The sequence below is a fragment of the Staurois parvus genome, unplaced genomic scaffold (assembly GCF_062004578.1).
Source record: "Staurois parvus isolate SC_StPar_1 unplaced genomic scaffold, SC_StPar_1.0 ptg000011l, whole genome shotgun sequence".
NCBI classification, from domain to species: Eukaryota; Metazoa; Chordata; class Amphibia; order Anura; family Ranidae; genus Staurois; species Staurois parvus.
The window spans coordinates 123603-148128 of NW_028317807.1; the positions used below are offsets into that span (position 1 = coordinate 123603).

Below are 24526 nucleotides of genomic sequence, written 5' to 3' on the forward strand. Positions count from 1 at the left end.
ACCTAAAAAAAAAAAAAAATTCAAGTCGATTGGTCCCCTTGCTGCTGCCCAATCATTCAAAACTTGCCAATATATAACATATAAATACAGCTTGTATAACAGTGTAAATTTGCTGTCCCCTCAAAATAACTCAACACACAGTCAATAATGTCTAAGCCGCTGGCAACAAAAGTGAGTACACCCCTAAGTGAAAATGTCCATATTGGGCCCAATTAGCCATTTTCCCTAACCGGTGTCATGTGACTCATTATTGTTACAAGGTCTCAGGTGTGAATGGGGAGCAGGTGTGTTACATTTGGTGTTATCGCTTTCAGTCTCTCAGACTGATCACTGGAAGTTCAATATGGCACCTCATGGCAAAAAACTGAGGATCTGAAAACATTATTGTTGCTCTACAAAAAGATGGCCTAGGCTATAAGAAGATTGTCAGGACCCTGAAACTGAGCTGCAGCATGGTAGCCAAGACCATAGAGCGGTTTAACAGGACAGGTTCCACTTAGAACAGGTGTAGCCATGGTCGACCAAAGAAGTTGAGTGCACGTGCTCAGCGTTATATCCAGAGGTTGTCTTTGAGAAAAAGACATATGAGTGCTGCCAGCATTGCTGCAGAGGTTGAAGGGGTGGGGGGGTCAGCCTGTCAGTCCTCAGACCATACGCTGCACACTGCATCAAATTGGTCTGCATGGCTGTCGTCCCAGAAGGAAGCCTCTTCTAAAGATGATGCACATGAAAGCCAGCAAACAGTTTGCTGATGACAAGCAAACTAAGGACATGGATTACTGGAACCAAGTCCTGTGGTCTGATGAGACCAAGAGAAACTTATTTGGTCCAGATGGTGTCAAGTGTGTGGCGGCAACCAGGTGAGGAGTACAAAGACAAGTGTGTCTTGCCTACAGTCAAGTATGGTGGTGGGAGTGTCATGGTCTGGGGCTGCTGGCACTGGGGAGCTACCATTCATTGAGGGTACCATGAATGCCAACATGTACTGTGACATACTGAAGCAGAGCATGATCCCCCCCTTTGGAGACTGGTCCGCAGGGCAGTATTCCAACATGATAACAACCCCAAACACACCTCCAAGATGACCACTGCCTTGCTAAAGAAGCTGAGGGTAAAGGTGATGGATTGGCCAAGCATGCCTGCAGACCTAAACCCTATTGAGCATCTGTGGGGCATCCTCAAACGGAAGGTGGAGGAGCGCAAGGTCTCTAACATCCATCAGCTCTGTGATGTTGTCATGGAGGAGTGGAAGAGGACTCCAGTGGCAACCTGTGACGCTCTGGTGAACTCCATGCCCTAGAGGGTTAATGCAGTGCTGGAAAATAATGGTGGCCACACAAAATATTGACATTTTGGGCCCAATTTGGACATTTTTACTTACGGATGTACTCACTTTTTAGACAGCGGTTTATAGAAATACATATGTGAAAAGTGTGGCGTGCATTTGTATTCAGCCTCCCTGAGTCAATACTTTGAAAAGCATTTATCATTTTCCTTCCACTTCACATATACAGTGGGGATTGAAAGTTTGGGCACTCCAGCTAAAAATTTGTATTAATGTGCATAAAGAAGCCAAGGAAAGATGGAAAAATCTCCAAAAGGCATCAAATTACAGATTAGACATTCTTATAATATGTCAACAAAAGTTAGATTTTTTTTCCATCATTTACACTTTCAAAATAACAGAAAACAAAAAAATGGCGTCTGCAAAAGTTTGGGCACCCTGCAGAATTTTTAGCATGCACTGCCCCCTTTGCAAAGCTGAGACCTGCCAGTGTCATGGATTGTTCTCAATCATCGTCTGGGAAGACCAGGTTATGTCAATCTCAAAGGTTTTAAATGCCCAGACTCATCTGACCTTGCCCCAACAATCAGCACCATGGGTTCTTCTAAGCAGTTGTCTAGAAAACTGAAACTGAAAATAGTTGACGCTCACAAAGCTGGGGAAGGCTATAAGAAGATAGCAAAGCGTTTTCAGATGTCAATATCCTCTGTTCGGAATGTAATTAAGGAATGGCAGTCATCAGGAACAGTGGAAGTTAAAGCAAGATCTGGAAGACCAAGAAAAATATCAGACAGAACAGCTCGCAGGATTGTGAGAAAAACAATTCAAAACCCGTTTGACTGCACGATCCCTCCAGAAAGATCTGGCAGACACTGGAGTTGTGGTACTCTATTCCACTATAAAGAGATACTTGTACAAATATGGTCTTCATGGAAGAGTCATCAGAAGAAAACCTCTTCTACGTCCTCACCACAAAAATCATCGTTTGAACTTTGCAAATGAACATATAGACAAGCCTGATGCATTTTGGAAACAAGTTCTGTGGACCGATGAGGTTAAAATTGAACTTTTTGGCCGGAATGAGCAAAGGTACGCTTGAAGAAGAAGGGGCACAGAATTTAATGAAAAGAACCTCTGTCCAACTGTTAAGCATGGGGTTGGATCAATCATGCTTTGGGGTTGTGTTGCAGCCAGTGGCACAGGGAACATCTCACGAGTAGAAGGAAAAATGGATTCAATAAAATTTCAGCAAATTTTGGATGGTAACTTGATGCCATCTGTGAAAAAGCTGAAGTTAAAGAGAGGATGGCTTCTACAAATGGATAATGATCCTAAACACACCTCGAAATCCATGGGGGATTACATCAAGAGGTGTAAACTGAAGGTTTTGCCATGGCCTTCACAATCTCCTAACCTCAATATAATTGAAAATCTATGGATAGACCTTAAAAGAGCAGTGCGTGACAGACAGCCCAGAAATCTCAAAGAACTGGAAGACTTTTGTAAGGAAGAATGGGCAAAGATACCTCAAACAAGAACTGAAAGACTCTTGGCTGGCTACAAAAAGCGTTTACAAGCTGTGATACTTGCCAAAGGGGGCAGTACAAGATATTAACTCTGCAGGGTGCCCAAACTTTTGCAGACGCCATTTTTTTGTTTTCTGTTATTTTGAAAGTGTAAATGATGGAAATAAAATCTAACTTTTGTTGACATATTATAAGAATGTCTAATCTGTAATTTGATGCCTTTTGGAGATTTTTCCATCTTTCCTTGGCTTCTTTATGCACATTAATACAAATTTTTAGCTGGGGTGCCCAAACTTTCGATCCCCACTGTATGTGCCATTTTGTGTTGGTCTATTACAAAAAATCCCCAAAAAATTAATTTACATTTTTGGTTGTAGCATGACAAAATGTGGAAAATTTCAAGGGGTGTGAATACTTTTTCAAGGCACTGTATTAATCCAGTCTAACTGTAGTAGAAATCACAACATGTTTTCAAGATACTGGGCCCCTTGTTGCTTCCTAGAGCACCATCTGTTTTAAGCCACCAAAGCAACCATAAGTCATCAAAGTAGCAATGTTAGCACCACCAGGGTGGGGGTATGGTTTACATTAGGTAAGGCACTCACACTCAGCAGAAAAAAGAACAGCAATAGCTGCTAGAAACAAGAGGTGGCCATTTTTTTTTACTTGGATGGGAAGTTTTTTCTTACACCGCTGTTGTAACTTTAGTAAATATTAGATCATCACAATATAACCTAAGAAGCAAAGTGGCATCCCCAAAAGACTAGGTTGGTTCATAGCAGAGGAGAAAGAGAAGTCACTGTGTAACCACTGGTCACAAAAATGCAACAAGATGACACAATGCTACATTTATACCATAATTAAATAAGTGCAATCCCCCCCCCCTCAAAAAAAATAAATAAAAAAATTAGAAGATAGGCTTAATTCCTAGCAGTAGCATAAAATATGCATGGCATGAGCAGTGCAAAGTCTTTTTTTTTTTTATAATCTCACATTTTCGGTTCCAGAAATACAGTAGTCCTCCCTTAAATTGCAGGACTGTCTCAGTCTGGTAAAATGTCCAGAGTTCACATTAAAAAATGCTTAAAATATTGCAAAAGTAATAAAACTAGTGAAGCAGAACGCTTGTTTCACTGTCCGATAGATCAAAGGCATTTGGATAGTCCTCGGCATGTTCATTTTCTTGAGGATCTATCTCCATCTGTTGGGAATGCTGTGATTCTTGGTCTTGCGTGAAAAGTTGCTCCTCCAGGAAGGCGCTTCCAAGTCCATACTGCTCTTCATGCGTACTTGCCTCTTCTAAGGAAACATGATTGGAGCCCAAGATAAACTGTGCAAACCTGCCAAACAGAAGCACATACACATTTTTAGGACGTATTCTGCAAGATCTGAGGAAACAAAAAGGGGGGGAGTTACCTCCTGCAACTTTTATTTCCTTTGTGATTCCATCTAGTAGAGATTACATGAGTGGACTTTTGTGAAAATTAATCCAACCTTTAATACTTAGTTGAGCACAGCACAGATAGATTTCACTTTCTGTGTATTGGCATATAAACAGGTCTACTCTAGATTTTTGGAAATACTAATAGCAGCAGGGAAAAGTCCAGATTACAGTAGTTGTCTCCACTTCTTTAGTAATCTATTTCTTGTGCTGCCATTAAGCTAGCATACATTTTCCTTCTCCCCCATAACAAATTGAAAGGTACAATCTAGAACATTGGTACAGTGTGAACAGGTAGGACAAGAAATACAATAAGATTCCATTTCACACCATGGTGCATCATGTTAATGCATGTACCACAAAAAGCATTACCCAAATTTTGGAAATTGCATTTTAGATATCTAAAAGAAAATCTTTCCTACAGAAGACTATGCCCACCACTTGCATATATACCGTTGGGGTGACGAAAGTCTAGAAACCACAAGCCAAGAGTTGAAGTTAGGACTGTTGCAAAAATCACGAAGTTCCTCTAAAGCCTTTACAGTCTCTGTTTCAGCTTGTTCCCTGTATTCCTCTTCTGTGAGCAATTTTGCGACAGGCTTCTTACGTGTTATTAGTCTATCAAAGGAAGCAAGCATATAAGTTGAACTCCAGAAAAAAACCTTAAACCAGTTTCAAAGCCAAAAACAAGAATTTACATACTTACCCGAGTCCTGTATCAATCCAGCGCTGTGCCCTTCTGCTCTCACAGACACAAAGGCAGCAGCGGGAGCCACTACTTGGCCGAGTCATGCTGTTTGTGTATACTGATGCACACAGCCTGCCTTAGTAGTGTACTTGCAAATGTGCCCCCCTAGCAAGCAGCTTGCTAGGGGGGCACATGGAGAAGAGGAGGACCAGAGAGCACTGGAGGGGGACCCCAGAAAAAAAGATAAGAGACCACTCTGTGCAATATCCTTCCACAGAGCAGGTACGTATAACATAATATAATACTTACTAAAGCCTTAGTTTTTTTCCTAAAAGGTTTATATCACTTTAATGAACACATAAGGAATATCAGGAGAGGGTTCAAGGGCCATAGAATGTCAAAACATTATACTATGTACCATAATAAGGATCCAACAGGTACCCTCTTCATGGGTACTGACAAATACAGTCTGCACTGGAGGGGTAGCTACATAAAGAAGGAAATATCACATCTAGATAGATGAATCTATGAGTTGAGGATATTTGCTCCCTAAAGCCATAAGATTGAGTGGGATGTCAATTGTTTTATCAATAAAAATTGAATTGTCCCATTCTGTAGCCTACACGGATTTAAGTTCTTTCATTACCTCTGGGGGCAACAGTTCTTTCTTTTTTTTTTTTGTCCATCCCTAGGTTGATGCTCTTTAAACATCTGGTTTGATGTATAAATCAATCCTGTATGGCTTTACTTTCCAGCTCTCTGGCTAACTTTTTTTTTTTTTACCTATTTATGGAATTTTATTATATTTTCTTATATTTTCCAGCCCTCTGGCTATTTTTTTTTGCCCATTACATTTTTTCCTACTTTACAATTTTTATGCATAGCTTTAGACATATAAAATACTTGTAGCCCTTTGATGGGACTTTCCATATGTGGCCTTTTTTATGTCCAGGTATACACATATTGCATTGATTACCAGTTTTGACCATATATTTCCAACTTTCATAAATACAAGCTGCATAATGAACATTGTGTTGTTTGTTTTATGTCATTACCTTTTGATTTTCTTTTTTGAGATCCTGATATTGTATGCATCATTCATGTGTGTATGTATATTGATGGGACTTTAGTTGTACATGTGCAATATGTGTTGTATGTTATGTATATGCAAGCATTACCCTTGATCGTACCAGCAACAAGTGGAATGAATGTGTCTTTTCTATTTCCCTTTTCTTTCTTCCTGTGGTCTACATTCCTGTGCGTTCCCCTGTACTGCAAGTTGACAGCCCATTTAATCAAATGGGCTGCAAATTGCACCAGACTGCACAAAAAATAGTGCATGCACTACTTTTGAAAAACGCACCACATCAAATCGCATGGTATTGCCGTTAACATTGTATTGGCGCTGGATCACAAAAGGCACCACGTTTATAGGTAGTGATTTTGTCTACAAAGTTTCCTTTGGGATCTGTATTTCTAACTTATTTTAATTTTTTTTATCTCGGATTTTGTAGATAATATTGGCAAGGATTTCTAACAATAGTAGGTATTTACACCTAACATCTTTTTTAAACTAGATGGCGCTGTCCTTCCCTGGGCATTGCCATAATATGATCCTTCTGTTTTGGCTCCAACTACTAGAGGGAGCTCTGCATAATTTCAAATCTTGTAAAGAGAGTCATTTTCATTCCTCTAGGTATATATAAAGTTCTGATGGCCGCAGGATGTCACGTATGATGAAATGAGTAGGATGGTGCTAGGACGCACATGTGCCACCTTGGATACTTTACACTTTCATCTTTGCGCAATGTGAGTTTTCAACTTTTTTTTTTTTAATAAAGATTTCTATGTGGTTTTACACTATTGGGAGTGCCTTTCCTTGTGTTTATTCTTACTTGTAATATATGCTATATTGGTCAACTTCTGGATAATACCTGGGATTGAGCTGCGTTCCTGTCCTGGTTTCTGCGGATGTCTCTTGTCTAATGAAAAGTGCATCTGACCACTCAGTGACTGAGGATCACTGAGAGGTGATAATTAGCCTGTGTGAGCATATTGGTGGGGAGCACACCCATGTTTGCTACTGAATATCACTGCACTAGCACTTCGAAGATATCTTGAAGGACTTTAAGCAATTTGAATTTCACTTTGTATTTGGCCTTGTATGAGTGCTGCCACCTATTTTATTTGCACTAGCACTTTGATTGACTTTTATTTGAGTATTCTGCCATTCATTCAATAAAGATTTCCATTGGCGAGCAGCTGCTCACATTAATATACAGTTGTGTTCAAAATAATAGCAGTGTGCTGAAAAAAGTGAATAAAGCTCAAAATCCTTCTAATAGCTTTTATTTCCATACACACAAATGCATTGGGAACACTACACATTCTATTCCAAATCAAAACATGAAGAAAAATATATCAAATTTCTGTTGTTCCTCTAAAAAAATTGAAGAAAAGTGAATATTAGACTGTTCAAAAAAATAGCAGTGTTTGTATTCTTCTTTACAAACTCAAACATTCACTATATAAACTGAAAAATGTTTGAAGATTTTGCTTTCCTTTGAATCACTTAATGAATATTTAGTTGTATAAGCACTGTTTCTGAGAACTGCTGTACATCTGTGTTGCATGGAGTCAACCAACTTCTGGCACCTGTGAACAGGTATTCCAGCCCAGGATGATTGGACTACATTCCACAGTTCTCTATTTCTTGGTTTTGCCTCAGAAACTGCATTTTTTATGTCACCTCACAAGTTTTCTATTGGATTAAGATCCGGGGATTGGGCTGGCCACTCCATAACGTCAATCTTGTTGGTCTGGAACCAAGATGTTTTGCACGTTTACTGGTGTGTTTGGGGTCGTTGTCTTGTTGGAACACCCATTTCAAGGGCATTTCCTCTTCAGCATAAGGCAGCATGACCTCTTCAAGTATTCTGATGTATTCAAACTGATCCATGATCCCTGGTATGCGATAAATAGGCCCAACACCGTAGTATGAGAAACATCCCCATATCATGATGCTTACGCAACCATGCTTCACTGTCTTCACAGTGTACTGTGGCTTGAATTCAGTGTTTGGGGGTCGTCTGACAAACTGTCTCCGGCCACTAGACCCAAAAAGAACAATCTTACTTTCATCAGTCCACAAAATGTTGCGCCATTTCTCTTTAGGCCAGTCAATGTGTTCTTTGGCAAATTGTAACCTCTTCAGCACGTCTTTTTTTCAACAGTGGGACTTTGCGGGGCTTCTTGCAGATAGCTTGGCTTCACATAGGCGTCTTCTAATTGTAACAGTACTCACAGGTAACTTTAGACCTTCTTTGATCTTCCTGGAGCTGATTGTTCGCTAAGTCCTTGCCATTTTGGCTATTCTTCTATCCATTCGAATGGTAGTTTTTTGCTTTCTTCCACGTCTTTCAGGTTTTGGTTGCCATTTTAAAGCATTTGCGATAATTTTAGCTGAGCAGCCTATCATTTTCTGCACTTCTTTATATGTTTTCCCCTCTCCAATCAACTTTTTAATCAAGGTACGCTGTTCTTCTGAACAATGTCTGGAACTACCCATTTTCCTCAGAATTTGAGAGAAATGCACTGTAACCAGCATGTACAACATTTGCTGCTCTCCTTCCTTAAAAAAGGGCAATAATTGCCACCTGTTTTTCAAAGAATGAATGACCACACTAATAGAACTCCACACTGCTATCATTTTGAACATGTCCCTTTCAATTAGTGATTCAATTACACAGAATCAGCAGCATGCATGCCATGACTGTTGGCTCTGTTGGATTTCTATTACTCTACTACACTGGTAGTAAATTATTTGCCATGTAGAAATATCATTTCTACCAAAAACAGTGACTGATCAGGTTAGTGATGTCTGACTGCTATTATTTTGAACACAACTGTATGTGTGTCCACATAGATACAAATATAAAATACAGTGGATATAAAAAGTCTACACAACTGTTAAAATGTCAGGTTTCTGTGATGTAAAAAAATGAGACAAAGATAAATGATTTTGAGGAGAGGAGTTGAGATCGATGCTATAACAAAAGGGGAGAACCGCGTGAGGATTTGTACAAACTATTGAAGGTGAGCAGCCATTCTGCACACAGGTGGAGCACAGTGTTTATGAGCACAGGTGGAGTGTATCTATGTGAATAAGTCATCTAAGGGATTGCACGGATTAAGAAGTTTATGTATAAGGATTGTGATTATAGTTTGCACATGGACATTTATTATCAGCAATGTAATGGAAAATAAGTGACTTGCACGGACAGCACTGGCATTTTGACATCAATTTCCATATATTAGAGACATTTTTTGTTTTGTTAGAATACTCATTCTATGCGCCTATGGATTATTGTTTGAGCACTTTTATAAATGTATTGATATTAACTTGTTTTTTTACATTTATCAAGCACAGTGGCTAAATGGTTAACACTTCCGCCTGGCAGTATTAGGGTCATCGGTTCAAATCAAAACCACGGCACCACCTGCCTGGAGTTTGCATGTTCTCCCTGTGCCTGTGTGGGTTTCCTATGGGTACTCTGGTGTTCTCCCACACTCCAAAGACATGCTGGTAGGCTAATTGGCTCCTGTCTAAATTGGCTCTAGTATAAATATGTATGAATGCGAGTTAGGGACCTTAAATTGTACTCCCCTTGAGGGTTAGGGACTGATGTGAATGTACAATATGTATATATACACACACATGTAAAGCACTGTGTAAATTGACAGCTCTATTTAAGCACCTGTAATAAATAAATAAGTGCTTACGGTATAGTTTTTATATATAATATTCATTATATGTATGGATAAACATGCTCTGGCTTTTCACGCCTGCCGCCTAAACTGATCTTTTTCCCTGCCACTGTATTAGTGGGATTCAAGACATCACAGAGGTCTCACATATGTGAGGGGCTCCAGAATCGGTTTTCTGAGTGGAGTAAACAAAGTTTTTGGCTTTCTCCAGGTTTTGTAATTCTCGAATTAGGGTCTGCAGACCAGAGGCTTCAGAGAGATTTGTGTAAAATAAATATATAAAAATAATGTTTTCATTTTCTTTCCACATTTTCAAAAAACTTGTGGAAAAAAATGACATGTTCAAAAGACTCATGATACCTAAAAGAATATACATTGGGGTGTTTGCTGTCCAAAATGGGGTTACTTTGTGGGTAATTCCATTGTTCTGGTGCAATATTCAAAAATGTGTAGTCAGGAAATTAGATGTGTAATTTATGCCCCTAAAACGCCTTAAGGTACTACTTGGATGTTGGGCCTCTGTATGTGGCTAGGCTGTGGAAAAGTCTCCCACGTGGTATCGGCATACTCAGGAGGAGTAGCAGAATGTATTTTGGGGTGTAATTGTAGGTATGCCTACACTGTGTGTGAGAAATAACTTTCTTCATCTTCCAAACAATTGTGGTAAAAAAAAAGTACAAATTCAAAAACTCACCTCGCCTCTTACTAAATACCTTGGACTGTCTACTTTCCAAAAAGGGGTCATTTTGGAGTATTTGTATGGTCCTAACATTTTAGGGCCTCAAGAAATGAGATAGGCAGTCAGTACCTCAGGATTGATCAATTATCATTGATACGTAGCATAGCTTGTAGACACTAGAACTTTCACATAAACCAATTAATATACACTTACTGGGATTTTTTTTTTTTTTACCAAAAGACATGTAGCAGAATATATTCTGGCCTGAATTTATGACAAAATTTTATTTTACTGGATATTTCGTATACCAGAAAGTAAAAAATATTTTTTTTTAAAAACATCACAAAAAAAAAAAAAAAAATTGGGAATAAATACAATCAAAAGAAAGCTTTATTTTTGTAAAAAAAAAAAAAAAAGATACAAATTTCATTTGGGTACAGTGTAGCATGACTGAGTAATTGTGATTCAAAATGTGAAAGCACTGAAAGCTGAAAATTGGTCTGGGCAGGAAGGGGGTAAAATGTCCCAGTCTGGAGGTGGTTAAAAAAAACTGAGGGTTTAACCACTTTAATACCGGGCACTTTTCCCCCTTCCTGCCCAGGCCAATTTTCAGGTTTCAGAGCTCTCACACTTTGAATGACAATTGCGTGGTCATACAACATTGTACCCAAACTAAAATTTTATCATTTTGTTCACACAACTAGAGCTTTCTTTTGGTGGTATTTAATCAACACTGGGGTTTTTATTTTTTGCTAAATTAACAAAAAAAGACAGAAAATTTAGTAAAAAAACCCTTTGTTTTCTTTGTTTCTGTTATAAAAGTTTGCAAACAAATAATTGTTCTTCATAATTTTAGGCCGAGATGTATTCTGCTACATGTCTTTGGTGAAAATAACCCAAATCAGTATTTATTATTTAGTCTGTAGGAAAATTATAGAGTTCACAAACTATGAGATATATCTGAAAATTGATCAATCCTGAAGTACTGACAGCCAATCTAATTTCTTGAGGCCCAAAAATGTGAGAACAGTACAGATATCCCCCAAATGACCCCTTTTTGCAAAGTAGACAGTCTGACGTACTTCATAAGAGGCATGGCGAGTTTTTTGAAATTGTAATTTTTCTGTCATTTTTCGGAAAATTAAGAAACTAAAAAAATTATTTTCACTATTTTTTTTTTTACATATTGTCACCAGTGCAGTACAGCATCAGCATATAAATGGTGTGGCGGTGATCAGGGACACTGACTGGTGACAGTACGGAAAAAAAAAATTAAATTTTTTTTTTAATTTTTAAAAAAACGTTTATTACATTTTTTCTATTTTTTTTAAGATTTGTGTTTTCATATTGCACTACAACCAAAGTAGTACCATAGTAAATAACATTGTACTACTTTGGGAAGTGATCAGTATTTTTTTTTTCACACAATTTGATTGATTATAGCAAAGAATTTCTTTGCTATAAGCAAGCATTTAACTGAATGAAATCGATTCATTCAAGTTTTTTTTTGTTGTGATTAGCTGTGATTGGCCACGGATAATCACATGAGACAGATGCGCTGTGATTGGCCCAGCCTGTGATCGCTGTGACCATTCACAGCTAGACACACTTGTATACAATGGATGGCATAAAAGGAAGCCATCCATTGTATACAACTGTCATGTGACCTGCTGTGGCGCCCTCCCGGAGGGAAGAAGTGGTCAATATTACTTTAAGGTGCTGCATAATACATTTGGGCTATACAAATATAGGACTTAAAGTGGAACTTCACCCAATGATAGGGAAGTTCTGCTTTATTGTCCCCCCTACACACAGACACACACACACGGATAGGTACCTAGTTTTGACAGCTAGATACCCCAACCCCCACACACTTCCTGGGCCACATCACGGGTAGATTCAGAAAGTTCAGTGTGACTCGTGCATGCGCTGTGAAGCCGAAAGGAGTCATAGTAGCTTTTCACAGTAAACATAGCGGCACCAGGCAACTGAATACTGCCGAAGAACTGGCCATGTGAGGACAGCACTGAATCCCTGGACAGGTGTCTTTTTCTTTTTTTTTTTTGTTTAAACTCAGCGGTTACAGTAGCAGCTGACTTTTTTTTTTTTTAAACAGACTAAAGATCCTCTTTGAATACAACTGTGCTCCTCCACTTCAACAGGATTCTAACATATACTTCAACAGGATACTATATACATATATTCTGCTGGTATAAAAAAGCACCAACCTTTTCACATAATGAAGTACTTTAAAGGAATAGTAGAGACCCTTACAAGAAGCAAGCCCAGCTATGATTGTAAGGGCAATCTCAGAGACGGTGAGACCAAAGTAAATTAAGAAGCAGGCTATCATCTGCAGTGTCCAGGTGAATAAGGTGATACTCCGTTCACTGCTCAAGGGCCCATGTCTATAGCAGGATACAAAGCTCAGAAATCCAACTGTTATGAAATATCCTAGGAAAAACAGATGAGATAATATATTTTATACAGTAGTATAATAAACAATTATGCCAATATTACTTGTACAGTAAGTATAGTTTGATGGTATTGTATATTTGCTATTATTCATTTTATTGCACAATTGTTGTTTGAGCACGCAGAGTATATATATATTGGTTTCCCTATTTATGATTTAGTCACTGGGCAGGAGGGATATATTTGAAGTATACGCACATCTGTGGGGACCCTATATGTAGTAGTAGGGTGGTTTATTTATTTTTTCAGTAGAATCAGTGCAGCAACTTTTATGTTTGTATTTTAAAGTAGTAAACATCTGATATAGGATCAATGACAAGAGTCACTGTCAGCTGTACTTGCTGTGCCATTGCCATCTGTGTCTGTATGAATATACTAAAATTAACAGAATCTGCAAAGAACATTTCTGATACTTTCAGTGTGCATTCAGAAGCCTGTGCTGGGGTAATGCGTGTTATTGCAACACATAGTAAAACAAGTGTGCATTGAGCTGTATTGTCATTTATTCAATACATATTGTATGCACCTAAACAGCATATAAAAAGCACCTGCGCTATAGTACACCAAAATTCACAGATGCAGCTGCATTTTTGCTGACTAGAGGCACAAAGTGAATGAGCTGCCCTAACGCAACACGTCTCAGTGCATGAAAGCACAAGTGTTAACGCATGCAAAGATGTGAATGGGCCTTTAACCTGCAAAACTATTGCTCAAGAGGAGTCAGAAAATACGCACATTACAAAGTCATGCAGGGATTTTAGTATTTGTTCCTATGCTCAGCAGTACAGATTTTAACAATTCTAGCTTTCTTGCTTGTGTTGGCAACAAAATTGTCTTCCAAAATATGTAAGCAATCTTACCCAGTACATAATGCTTGTTGTCTGTCCATATCCAATTAATGTTTTCTTTGAGGAAGTGCACAGAATACGCAGTTAAAAAGAGACATGTGCCCGCCAAAAGCCAAAATGTGCTGTGCTGCAAATACAGCATGAAAAGCGATTAGTACAGCTTATAGTCTTTCATTTAATTATCAAATTACTTACAAAGAGAAACTGCAAGAAGACCACAGTTTGAAACAACTGCTAACAGTTAGAGAGTGGTCCACTTTACACAGAGCAGACACACACATTGGCATGACAGGTTGGAAATAAACAGGATTAGGGCCTGTGTCCATGGCATCAGTATGAGGTCATTCAGAATTCACTGACAGGTGCATTTGAACGCCTTCTACGATGAACCTGACCTTTTTCAAACAGGTTTCGCATTTTCATAGACTTGTGTCTGATGTGAACCAGGGGCGGACTGACCATTTGGAAACTCGGGCACTGCCCGAGGGCCCAGGGTTAGTAGGGGGCCCCATGAGATGCCCCTGGAACCTTTTTCATAGGCTTTTTTGAGTTTGGGCAAGGACACAGGGGTCCCATGATCCCCTATTGCCCGGGGGCTCCATGAGTTGTCAGTCCGCCCCTGATGTGAACAAAAGCCCGTCGGCGCCGGTTCTTAACATGATACATGTTTGTGTGCTGCAAACAACTTCAAAAACTCACCATGCCTTTGCTTTACATACTTTGCTAGATTTACAAGACTCAGATCATCGACATGAATACCTTTATAATATAGATTCTGTGTCATGGCCATACCACTGATTTACCAACAAACAAAACAAAAGTCAAAAGTCAATCATTTATAAAAGGAACAAAGAGATGCGCCTTATAGATGTTCTTAGTGCCCTCCACCAGCTTCAGGAGTCTAAAGCAGAGGTGGGCAACTGTGGGCCTCCAGCTGTTGTAGAACTACAACTCCCATGAGGCATTGCAAAACTGACAGTTACAAGCATGACTACCAAAGGCAGAGGCATGATGTAACTTGTAGTTCACCTACAGGTGGAGGGCCACAGTTGCCCACCCCCCAGTCTAAAGCATTATTGAATGAATGGTAGAGTACCAAAAAAATTAAAAGGTGTAGAACTCTAACATCTAACCTGTCAAACCAGCACTTTTCCAGAATGGGCTGCAAAATGCATAGCCCTGTGGAGTGGAAAGTGTAATGGAAAGTGGAAAGTCATATCCGCTCTCTACAATAAAACAACCCTTTAATTCAGATGAGTTTGATTGATCATTACTAGGTATCCCATAACCTGGAAATGAAAAACATACACCAATCAGCCATAATTATATCCACTGACAGGCACATTATCTTATTATAATGTCATCTGAAAGCAGACAGGATATATAAGGCAGCAAGAGAACATGTTGTCCTTGAAGTTGATGTATTGAAAATAGCGATGCACCCATATATTGCTGAAAATAAGGTTATCGGCATTTTTCTGATAGAAAAAAAAAAAAAAGTGCCGATAATGATAATGGACTTCAATGCAAACTCGCATCCCATTGACTGTAATGCACGAACACTCCCTATCGACTTCAATGCAAAATCGTGTCCCATTGACTTCAATGCAAAATCGCGTCCCATTGACTTCAATGTAAAAACACCTCTACTTTTTTTTTGTATTGTATATAGATTTAATTTTATTTTCTACCCAATTTTTGTGTTATTTTCAGTAAAAGTTATTTTACGTTACTGGATTGTATTTTTAAATTCATATTTATTTAAATTCATTATATTAATTAAAAAGTCAAATACAATACAATATTTAAAAAATATATTTTTTTTTAAAAAACGGTCTATTTTGGTTTCAGTTTTTGGCCAAATGCATCCTGAATTTTCAGTTTCGGTCCAGAGTTTTTATTTTGGGGCACCACTAATTGAAAGCATACAAAATGGGCAAGTGCAAGGATTTGCTGGACTTTGACATGGGCCGAATTATAATGTCTAGATGACTGAGTCTGAGCATCTCCAAAACCGTGGCTCTTGAGGGATGTTCTCAGTCTGCAGTGGTCAGAACCTACCAAGTGAGTAGGAAAACCGGCACAAGGATATGGGCGGCCAAGGCTCGTTGATACACGTGGGGAACAAAGGCTGGCACATACAGTCTGATCCAACAGAAGAGCAGCTGTAGCTCAAATTGCTTAAAAAGTAAATGCTGGTTCTGACAGAAAAGGTGTTAGAATGCACAGAGTAGGGCTTTACTAATCCCAGGCGCCAGGTCCCCATGGCGACTAGAAATTGTATCCTGGCACCTGGGTTCATGCATTTCACTTCCATAGAGTTCAATGGGAAACCACCTCCCATAGACTTCAATGAGAAAACTGTCAATAGCAATCCTATGTGAACAATTATCTACACATGCCACTCCACTCCATCACTTGTGAGTCTTGCATTCACCATTACAAACTCACACAGGAGCCTTTTTATAATGGGACTCAAAACACAATGCGTGCGAATCACATCTGTGTGGACCACCTCAATAGGAACACAAAATATCTAGCCTGTCATGCGAATCTGTGAGTTTCAAAATGAACATTCACACCTGGGCATTTGGGATCACAGCAGAATCGCTGTGATTGCAAAATGCAGGTTCAGGTGCCAATTGCCATTGGCTCCTGCTGTTATCAATCAAATGCAAGGCTAAGTCCTGCTGGGTAAGTCTATGGAGCGCAGCTCCATAGACACACCGCTCAGTAGGGCGCAGACATTGTGTGCCTTCAGAGCAAATAGTATGGGGACACTTGAAGAGGAGGAGCCAAGATTGTTGGGGGGGGGGGGGGGCGCATGAAAAAATAAGGATCAATGCGCAATACCATTACACAGAGCAGGTTAGTATAATTGTTTGTTATTTTAATTAAAACATATTTTAGAGTTCAGCACCACTTTAAAGGATCTGCACCTGACAGCTTGATGCCTTCAAGGCACATACCTTCAGAGGTCTAGTGGAGCCCATGTCTAGAAGGGTTATGGTGGGTGGTCATAATGTTATGGCTGATCGGTGTATTTACAAGCTAGAGCCAATTAATCCTTGTCACCTTCAAAGATTTGTGATTTGTTTCCTTACAATTTGATTTTGCTAATGTATTATGAGGGATAACAGTTCTTCACCATGGACATTTTCAAGTTTCCCCCGCACTCCCAGCATGCAACAGAGGAATAACTGTATATTCTAATATAATGGATACCCTTTTATTACTTTTGACCAGGATCAACATTAAAGTAGGGCCCCACTGAAATAACTTGGTAGCCAAGAAAAAGTTGCAAATAAAAAGGTATCTCAGTGCATTTAGCAGTTTGTCTGAAGTTCCACCATAAGAATCCAATACTGAAAATGGGACACTCTTAGGGGAAATTTAGACTTGCGTCTAAATCCACTGGTCCTCTGAAGTTCTATCTGCATTTGGAACAATTTTCAGAGATGATGGACAGGCAGTGAGGAGGTAATGTGACTCCTCATTGCTTATTTTGACCCCATTTTTATCGATAAACACTCCAGAACCACCTGCGATGCTTCCCGTTCACCTAAATGGGTCACGTACATGTCGAGCTGTTTTTGCTACTGTTGCATGTAAGCTATCTATCTGCTGCTTATTGCAACTTAAAGTGTTACTAAACCCACAACAGGGAAATCACTCTGTATATGCAGTAAAGCATGCTGGTTATACTCACTTTGGAACCTAAAGGGTTAATCCTGTGCATTGTGTAAAAATGCTGTGTGATTCTGACTTCTCTCACCCTCCTCTTCTTCCAGTGTCTCCCTCTTATCTCTTGATAAGACATATCGTGTGGAGACACTGCACATGCTCAGTTTGGTATGTATTGCTAGATATTTTTTTTCTTGGGAGAGTGCATGTGATCAGCACATGGCCAATCAGCACTGCCCAGACAGAGGTCAGAGGTTCTACATCGTCCTAGAGAAAACTCCTCCTACAAGCTTTAATCAGTGCTTTGCTGACCACTGATAGACGTCACAAGACTGCTCTAATTGCTGATGAGAAAAGGTATTTAGCAGTTTATATTTACTAAAATAACTGCATTTCCTTGTTCTGTGTACTGTGGGAGACCAGATATAGTGAATGCAGGGTCCAGGGTTTAGTAACACTTTAGGGTGGGTGGTCATCAAAAGCACAGCTCAACTGCATATTTTTATTGCCTGCCCTTCCCCCCCCCAGACTGCACATCTAAATGAGGCTTTATGAAGACCAAGGTGGGTGAAGCAAGCTGGAGAAATCCATGGGATACTTAAAGTCGTCAACCCACTGCCATTGACCCCGGAACTCATTTTAAATGTATTAGCAATACACAGCTACTTAACAGCAGCCTCTATGTGCAATTTTTTAACTTTAGTCCCAGTCAACTAAACGGCAGGTGACATTTCATGAATGTGTTGGAGCTGCAGTGATATGAAACCCACTGTCTTCCCACTGATACTCTCCCCTTTCCCCAACACTGTAGTGGCAAAAGCAGAAAAATGAACCATTATTAGATAAAAACAGCAGTTCACACAATTGCCTGATAATTTCTACTTACTCTAAAGAAATATATCTAATCAAAGAATCCAAAGACTTAACAGTATAGATGAGGATGAACGCGTCTCAAACTGATCCCCAGGAGTTAGAGAGGAACAGGATGTAGTGGGATGGCCTCATCCGTCACTCTGGTCACGCCCTCTGATACATTTTGCCCCACCCATAGGGGGCTTGGTCACAGAGGCTTGGTGAACGAACAGCACAAGAGCTATATGCAGCATCATTGGCCGTGAAAACAGGTGTATGTGCAGGATAGTGAAGAAATCTTGAACAAGTGTATGTTTGACATAAGAAAAAATATGTTTTTGACATAAAAAAGAGGGGGGAATGAAATCACTGGATTACAAAACGAACAAAAAAAAAGGAGAGAAAAAAAAAAGAAAATAAAAATAAGAATAAAAAATGAAAAAAGAGAGAAAAATCAGAACAGAAAAAGATGAAAAAACGAATGAAAATAAAACTTAAAATAAAAAATGGAAAAATAAAATGAAATCGAATTGGAAGGAAGCCAAAGAAGACATATATATTTTTAGAAAACAAAAAATAGAAAGGGTGTATATATGTGAATATAAATGAGAATTAAAATAAATGCTTTATTTAATAAACCAAGTAAACATTAATATTTGCGTATGTAAAAAAAGGAGAGGAAAAGATGGAAAATAAAAAAGAGAAAAAAGGAGCAAATGGGGAAAAAAGGAAATGAGAAAAATGAAAATAAAACAAAGAAAATACTAAATGAAAAAAGAAAAAGAAAATGGGAAAAAAATAATCATTGTGTTGTAATTACTTTGTGAGGCCAGGATAACACAGGGAAAACTGATTTCCTCCTCTGTTGTGTGGGTCTATACGTTCTATGACCTGCACTCTAAGGGAATGAGTATCTGAGTTGTAATGTATTCTGAGATATCTAGCGACATTGGTTTCTTTATTGGTTCTGATGTTGGATAGATAGTCTTGCATTCTATCGCATAACCGTCTAGTTGTTTGAACTACATATTGTACATTCCATATCTGGCATTTTAGCATATTTTATATGCTATAAAAACACAAGGGTCTGTTGTCCGAAGGTACACAAGATGGAATCACCTCTAAAGGGAAGGCCCATTGTTGCAAGTATAGGCTTCCTTGGAGAACCCCTAGGGAACCTCATGGACAGTTTACTTCACCCGTTAGTAACGTGACTACCATCTTATATTCAAGACACAAAGCATATTATTCAGGTAACTGAGGACTTCCCTTGGATGGAGAATTTGAAGTGATTAACCTGTGATGTACAGACACTATATTCATGCATACCACACGATCTAGGACTACGAGCCTTGAAACATCACATGGATCTATACACCGACTATGACCAGGAGATGAAGTGGTTCATCTTGGAAAGTGTGTCCTTCCTGTTAAAACATGACTTCTTCTCATTTGACAAACAGTTCTGTCTACATAAACAAAGGGCCTCAACGGAGCCTGTTTTGCACCCACATATGCTAATCTCTATATGGGCAGCTGGGAGGAACTATTCATCTATAATGCCTCCAATACATATAGACAATTTATCAAAGTGTATGATCGCTACATTGATGACCTAATTTTTATAGTAGATAAGGAGGTATTTTCTTCTGTACCTTAATACAAATACTTGGAATTTGAGATTCACTGCTGAACAACAACTTACATCCATCTTGACATTACCCTATTGGGTTCTCCACAATCACAAGTTATTGTCACAGCATTCAGAAAACCTTTATTTATTATAGGTACTTATATAGCGCTGTCAATTTACGCAGCTATATCAAAAAATTCTATACTTCACCCCTCTACTTGTCATCTGAAACATGCGATTCCTAAAGGACAGTTTACCCACATCAGAAGGAACTGTTCTCTTATGAGGGATTTTTACAGTCATGCCAAAAATTTGGAAGACATGTTATTACAACGAGGCTGCAACAAACACTTCATTTCCAACACCTATCAAGTTGTAAAGAATACTCCTCGTAAAGGTCTACTTGATAACAAAACAGTTCTAAATAGAAATGAAAAGAACAATAACACAAGTCACAAGTGTATGGTTTTTGTAACACGGTACATAATCCAATACCATCTGCCTAAATGTATTATTTCCCAACATCTGCCTATTTTGTATGGGGATCCTGATTACAAAAACATTCTTACCAATAATGTAGTTTGTTGCTAGAAAAGCCAAAACAATAGGCAAGATGATCTCACCGAGCTTATTTCTTTCAAAATGGCCTGAACATACTTAGTTATACACTACGGGCTTTTTTTAGATACAATGCCACATGGTGTTCCAGCTGTCGTTTTGCCAGGGGACCCCCATGGCGAAACATCACCGTGTGTGGCCAGAGGGACAGCTGAGGCCATCCCACTACATCCTGTTCCTCTCTGACTCCTGGGGTCAGTTTGAGCGGCGTTCATCCTCATTTATACTGTTAAGTCTCTGGAGTTATTTGGGATGCTGCTCCCATCTTCCTTTCTCTGCCGGCGGGTACAATTTGTGTCTCCTGTTAGCCTCGAGCGCCACTAGAAGCATACCCACGGTTATCAAAGAATCCAACTTTTAATATCATGAAACTATACAGCATAGTCCAAAATTAAAGCATCTACTGCAAAACCTGTCTGGGGTCTGTATGTTCTCCTTGTGCCTGCATGGGTTTCCTTCAGGTACTCTGGTGTCCTCCCACACTCCAAAGTCATGCTGGTAAATTGATTGGCTCCTGTCTAAAATGGCCTTAGTATGTGTATGTATGAATCTGAGTTAATGACCTGAGATTGTAAGCTCCTTGAGGGTTAGGGACTGATGTGAATGTACAATATATACAGTATGTAAAGTGCTGTGTAGCTTGTCAGCACTATATGAGAACCTGTAATAAAATAATAAATAAAAAGAATCCAGTTCTTTATTAACCAAAAAAGGTGTCCAACATACCTTTGAAATGAACCTTTTCAGTATGAGTAAAAGTAACAAAGGGCAAGCTGCCACTCCAAATGTTATACCAGCAACATAGAAAGCTGCAGAGGTCCTAGGAAAACATAAGGAAATCCATTTACAAGATATTTTCACTCAATACATTTGTATCTATTTAAAGCGGAGCTCCACCCAAAAGAGTAAGTTCTGCTTAAGGACTGCTCCCCCGCTCCCCATTAAGGATTGGCACCTTTGAGGGGTGAGGTGGAGAGCGGGTACCCGAATTTGACAGGTACCAGCTCTCACTTCCGGTCCGATCGCCTAGGCGAGCAGAAGTGGAAAGGTGTCCTCCCTCCCTATAGTCTTTTGGGACACGTGACAGGTCCCAGAAGACTACAGGACCATTCATGAAGTGCAGCACTGCTCGAGCATGCGCAGTGGGTACCCGGCTGTGAAGCCGCAAGCTGTCACAGCCGGGTGCCCGCACTAAAGATGCCGGCGCCTGGAACACAGGACGGCCGGTGAAACGGGCTGCGGGGGACACACCGTGGGACCGAGGGACAGGTAAGTGGCTGTTTTTAAAAGTCAGCAGCTACAGTTTTTGTAGCTGCTGACTTTTATTTTTTGGCAGGGTGAGTGGAACTCCGCTTTAACATAGTGGGGTAGAGAAAACATGTACAGAGAAATGTGAACAGAGTTTCTAACAGTCAAGTACATTGTACACATCATCATTCTCAATCATGCAAAGTAAGTCGTATAATCATCATGGCCATAGAGCCATTGTAGAAGGAAGAAAGGTTGTAAATTTTATATAGGTTCCATAATTATCACTTGTTTTTGCATAGTAAACCATGCCACTCACAAGCTATGTTAACCACTTCCCAACTGCCCTATAGCAGAAATACTGCTACAGGCTGGCACAGGTGCGCAAAACCACGTATATATACCGCCATTAGCGGCCGCGGCTGTCAATCACCAGTCCCAGCCGATAATTACTCGCTGGCGCCCAGTGATTTCTGAAGATCTCTGACGGGGAGGAGAACTGTTTTGTTTACTAACAGTTTTCCTTCCTGTTAGCTCGGGCACACTGCTCTGGATGGCTGTGACCAGCACAGCCATCCAGAGCAGTGTGTTTACAGTGAAACATACTGACACGGCCCCCTAAAACACTCCCTGCACACAGTTAACCCTTTGATCGCCCCTCATGTTAAACCCTTCCTGCCTAGTGCCATTAGTACAGTGTCAGTGCTTTTTTTTTAGCACTGACCACTGTATTGGTGTCACTGGGGATGTCAGTGACACCAAGTCAGTTCCCCCCAGTGTCAGAATGTCCACCGCAGTCCCACTATAAATCGCTGATTGCCGCCATTACTAGTAAAAAAAAAAATGTAAAAATCCCAGTATATATACCACGATTTGTAAACGCTAAAACTTTCACGTTAACCAATTAATTTACACATATTGGGATTTTTTTTTTTTAGCAAAGACATGTAGCTGAATACATGTTGGCCTAAATTTATGCCGAAATGTAATTTTTTATAAAATTTTTACTGGAAATGTTTAACAGCAAAAAGTAAAAAATATAATGTTTTTTTTCTCAAAATTGTCAGTCTTTTTTTTATAGGGCAAAAAATAAAAGACGCACGGGCAATCAAATACTACTGACGAAAGAAAGCTCTATTCATGGGAAAAAAGGACATAAATTACATTTGGGTGCAGTGTTGCATGACAGCACAATTGTCAGTTAAAATAACACAGCGCCGTAACGCAAAAAATGGCCTGGTGAGGAAGGGGTGTAAATCCTCAGGAGGGCAAGTGGTTAAAGAACTAAAAAGGAGATATTCTTGAAGAAAAAAAAAAAAGCAAATCAAACGCTTTGTTTTCTGTCAAGTGTAATTTTTGTTTGTTTGGTGTGACTGTCACCACAACGTTAATTAGAGAAGAAAAAAAAAAAAACTTACCACTCTGGCAGTCTGTGTCTCAAAAGGACACTGCTTCACTGCCCTCTGGATGCAACAAGTATTTCTGGGTATATGGATGTATGCTTCTCTCACTGGCTCTAGTGTTGTATGAAACAATTGGGTGCAGCAGGGAGGGCAGGTATCTGACCCACCCAGGGGCGGACTGACCATTTGGAAACTTGGGCACTGCCCGAGGACCCGGGTCAGTAGGGGGCCCCATGAGATGCCCCTGGTACCTTTTTCATAGGCTTTTTTGAGTTTGGGCAAGGACACAGGGGCCCCATGATCCCCTATTGCCCAGGAGCCCCATGAGTTGTCAGTCCGCCCCTGGACCCACCCAACTGGTTGAATACCTGCAGTTGTTGGAGAGCAGCCAGAGGTTGTTTCAGGACTAAAGGCAAGTATAGTGCCTCTTTTACAGAAGAGATATTTTTTAAAAATGACCCTGTGACGAAGGTCAATGTAAATACACTTACCTACTCACTCTGCCAGCAAAGCAAAACAGCAGCAAACCACTTATGAAGAGGACAAAAAGCTGAGGATTGAACCCTAAAAACAAAATGCAACAAAAAAAAATTAAAATTAATAAAAAATTGGGCAAACATTAATCAAAATTAAAAAAAAACCTTGATCTAGGTATTTTTTAATATTTATTTATCTTTTTTTTTTAACAAACATTTTTCCCCCCTCTATGCCAGGAGTTAGAGAGATACAATATATCTCTCTCCTCCATTTATAGAGAGAGAGAAAAAAAAAAAACAAGGGGGCCAGGCTGTACAGTGACTGATCACTGTGACAGCCAATCAGAGGCTATCACAGCGATTATGTGACCCGGAATCTGGAGTCCTGGGTCCCGATCGTTAGAACGGGACCCGGGGCTCTTAGTGACACCCCGGTCTTTGTGCTGGCAGTGCACTGTGTGGCGCGCTCCCAGAAGAAAGACAGGTACACAAATATGGGGCCCCATGGAAAAAAGCCCAGTTCTGTGAAGTCGCATATTTGTGTGATGTCAGTGCGAAGGGGTTAAAAAAAATATTTTCTATACTATATTCTTACTTCAAAGTTGATTATATTTCAAAAATTGACTGATTACCGATATCTCTCCATTTCTAAACGCTACTATTATGACCATTACTTAATTTCCTAAAATAGACACTCCTCACTATTTCTCATCTGTGCCCTGCTGTATAATCGCTGCATATCAGCCATGCTGTGCCCACTCTCATCATTGCATCCTCACAACTCACAAGAACATGGGAAGGAAAGGCCCTTCTGGTGCACAGAAGCAGACCTTTTTTTTCATTTGCTTCCAATTAAGGCCTTCTAAAGTATGCCATGGATGGGTCTTATGCTTTTTTTTGTAA

The 24526-nt window shown here is 39.6% G+C and overlaps 1 protein-coding gene across 1 annotated transcript in view; it reads right to left on the reverse strand.

The window, feature by feature from the left end:
* Nucleotides 1–3446: 3446 nt before the first annotated feature.
* The window catches only part of NEMP2 (nuclear envelope integral membrane protein 2), a 93920-nt gene continuing 72840 nt past the window's right edge, over nt 3447–24526 (reverse strand). Inside the window, exons 4-9 of the mRNA XM_089669976.1 lie at nt 23639–23711; nt 21223–21316; nt 13722–13836; nt 12615–12840; nt 4706–4870; nt 3447–4151 (exon numbers count right to left, since the gene is read on the reverse strand). Coding sequence (XP_089526102.1) covers nt 3920–4151; nt 4706–4870; nt 12615–12840; nt 13722–13836; nt 21223–21316; nt 23639–23711 — 905 coding nt within the window. The 3' untranslated portion in view covers nt 3447–3919. The remainder of the gene's footprint in view (nt 4152–4705; nt 4871–12614; nt 12841–13721; nt 13837–21222; nt 21317–23638; nt 23712–24526) is intronic.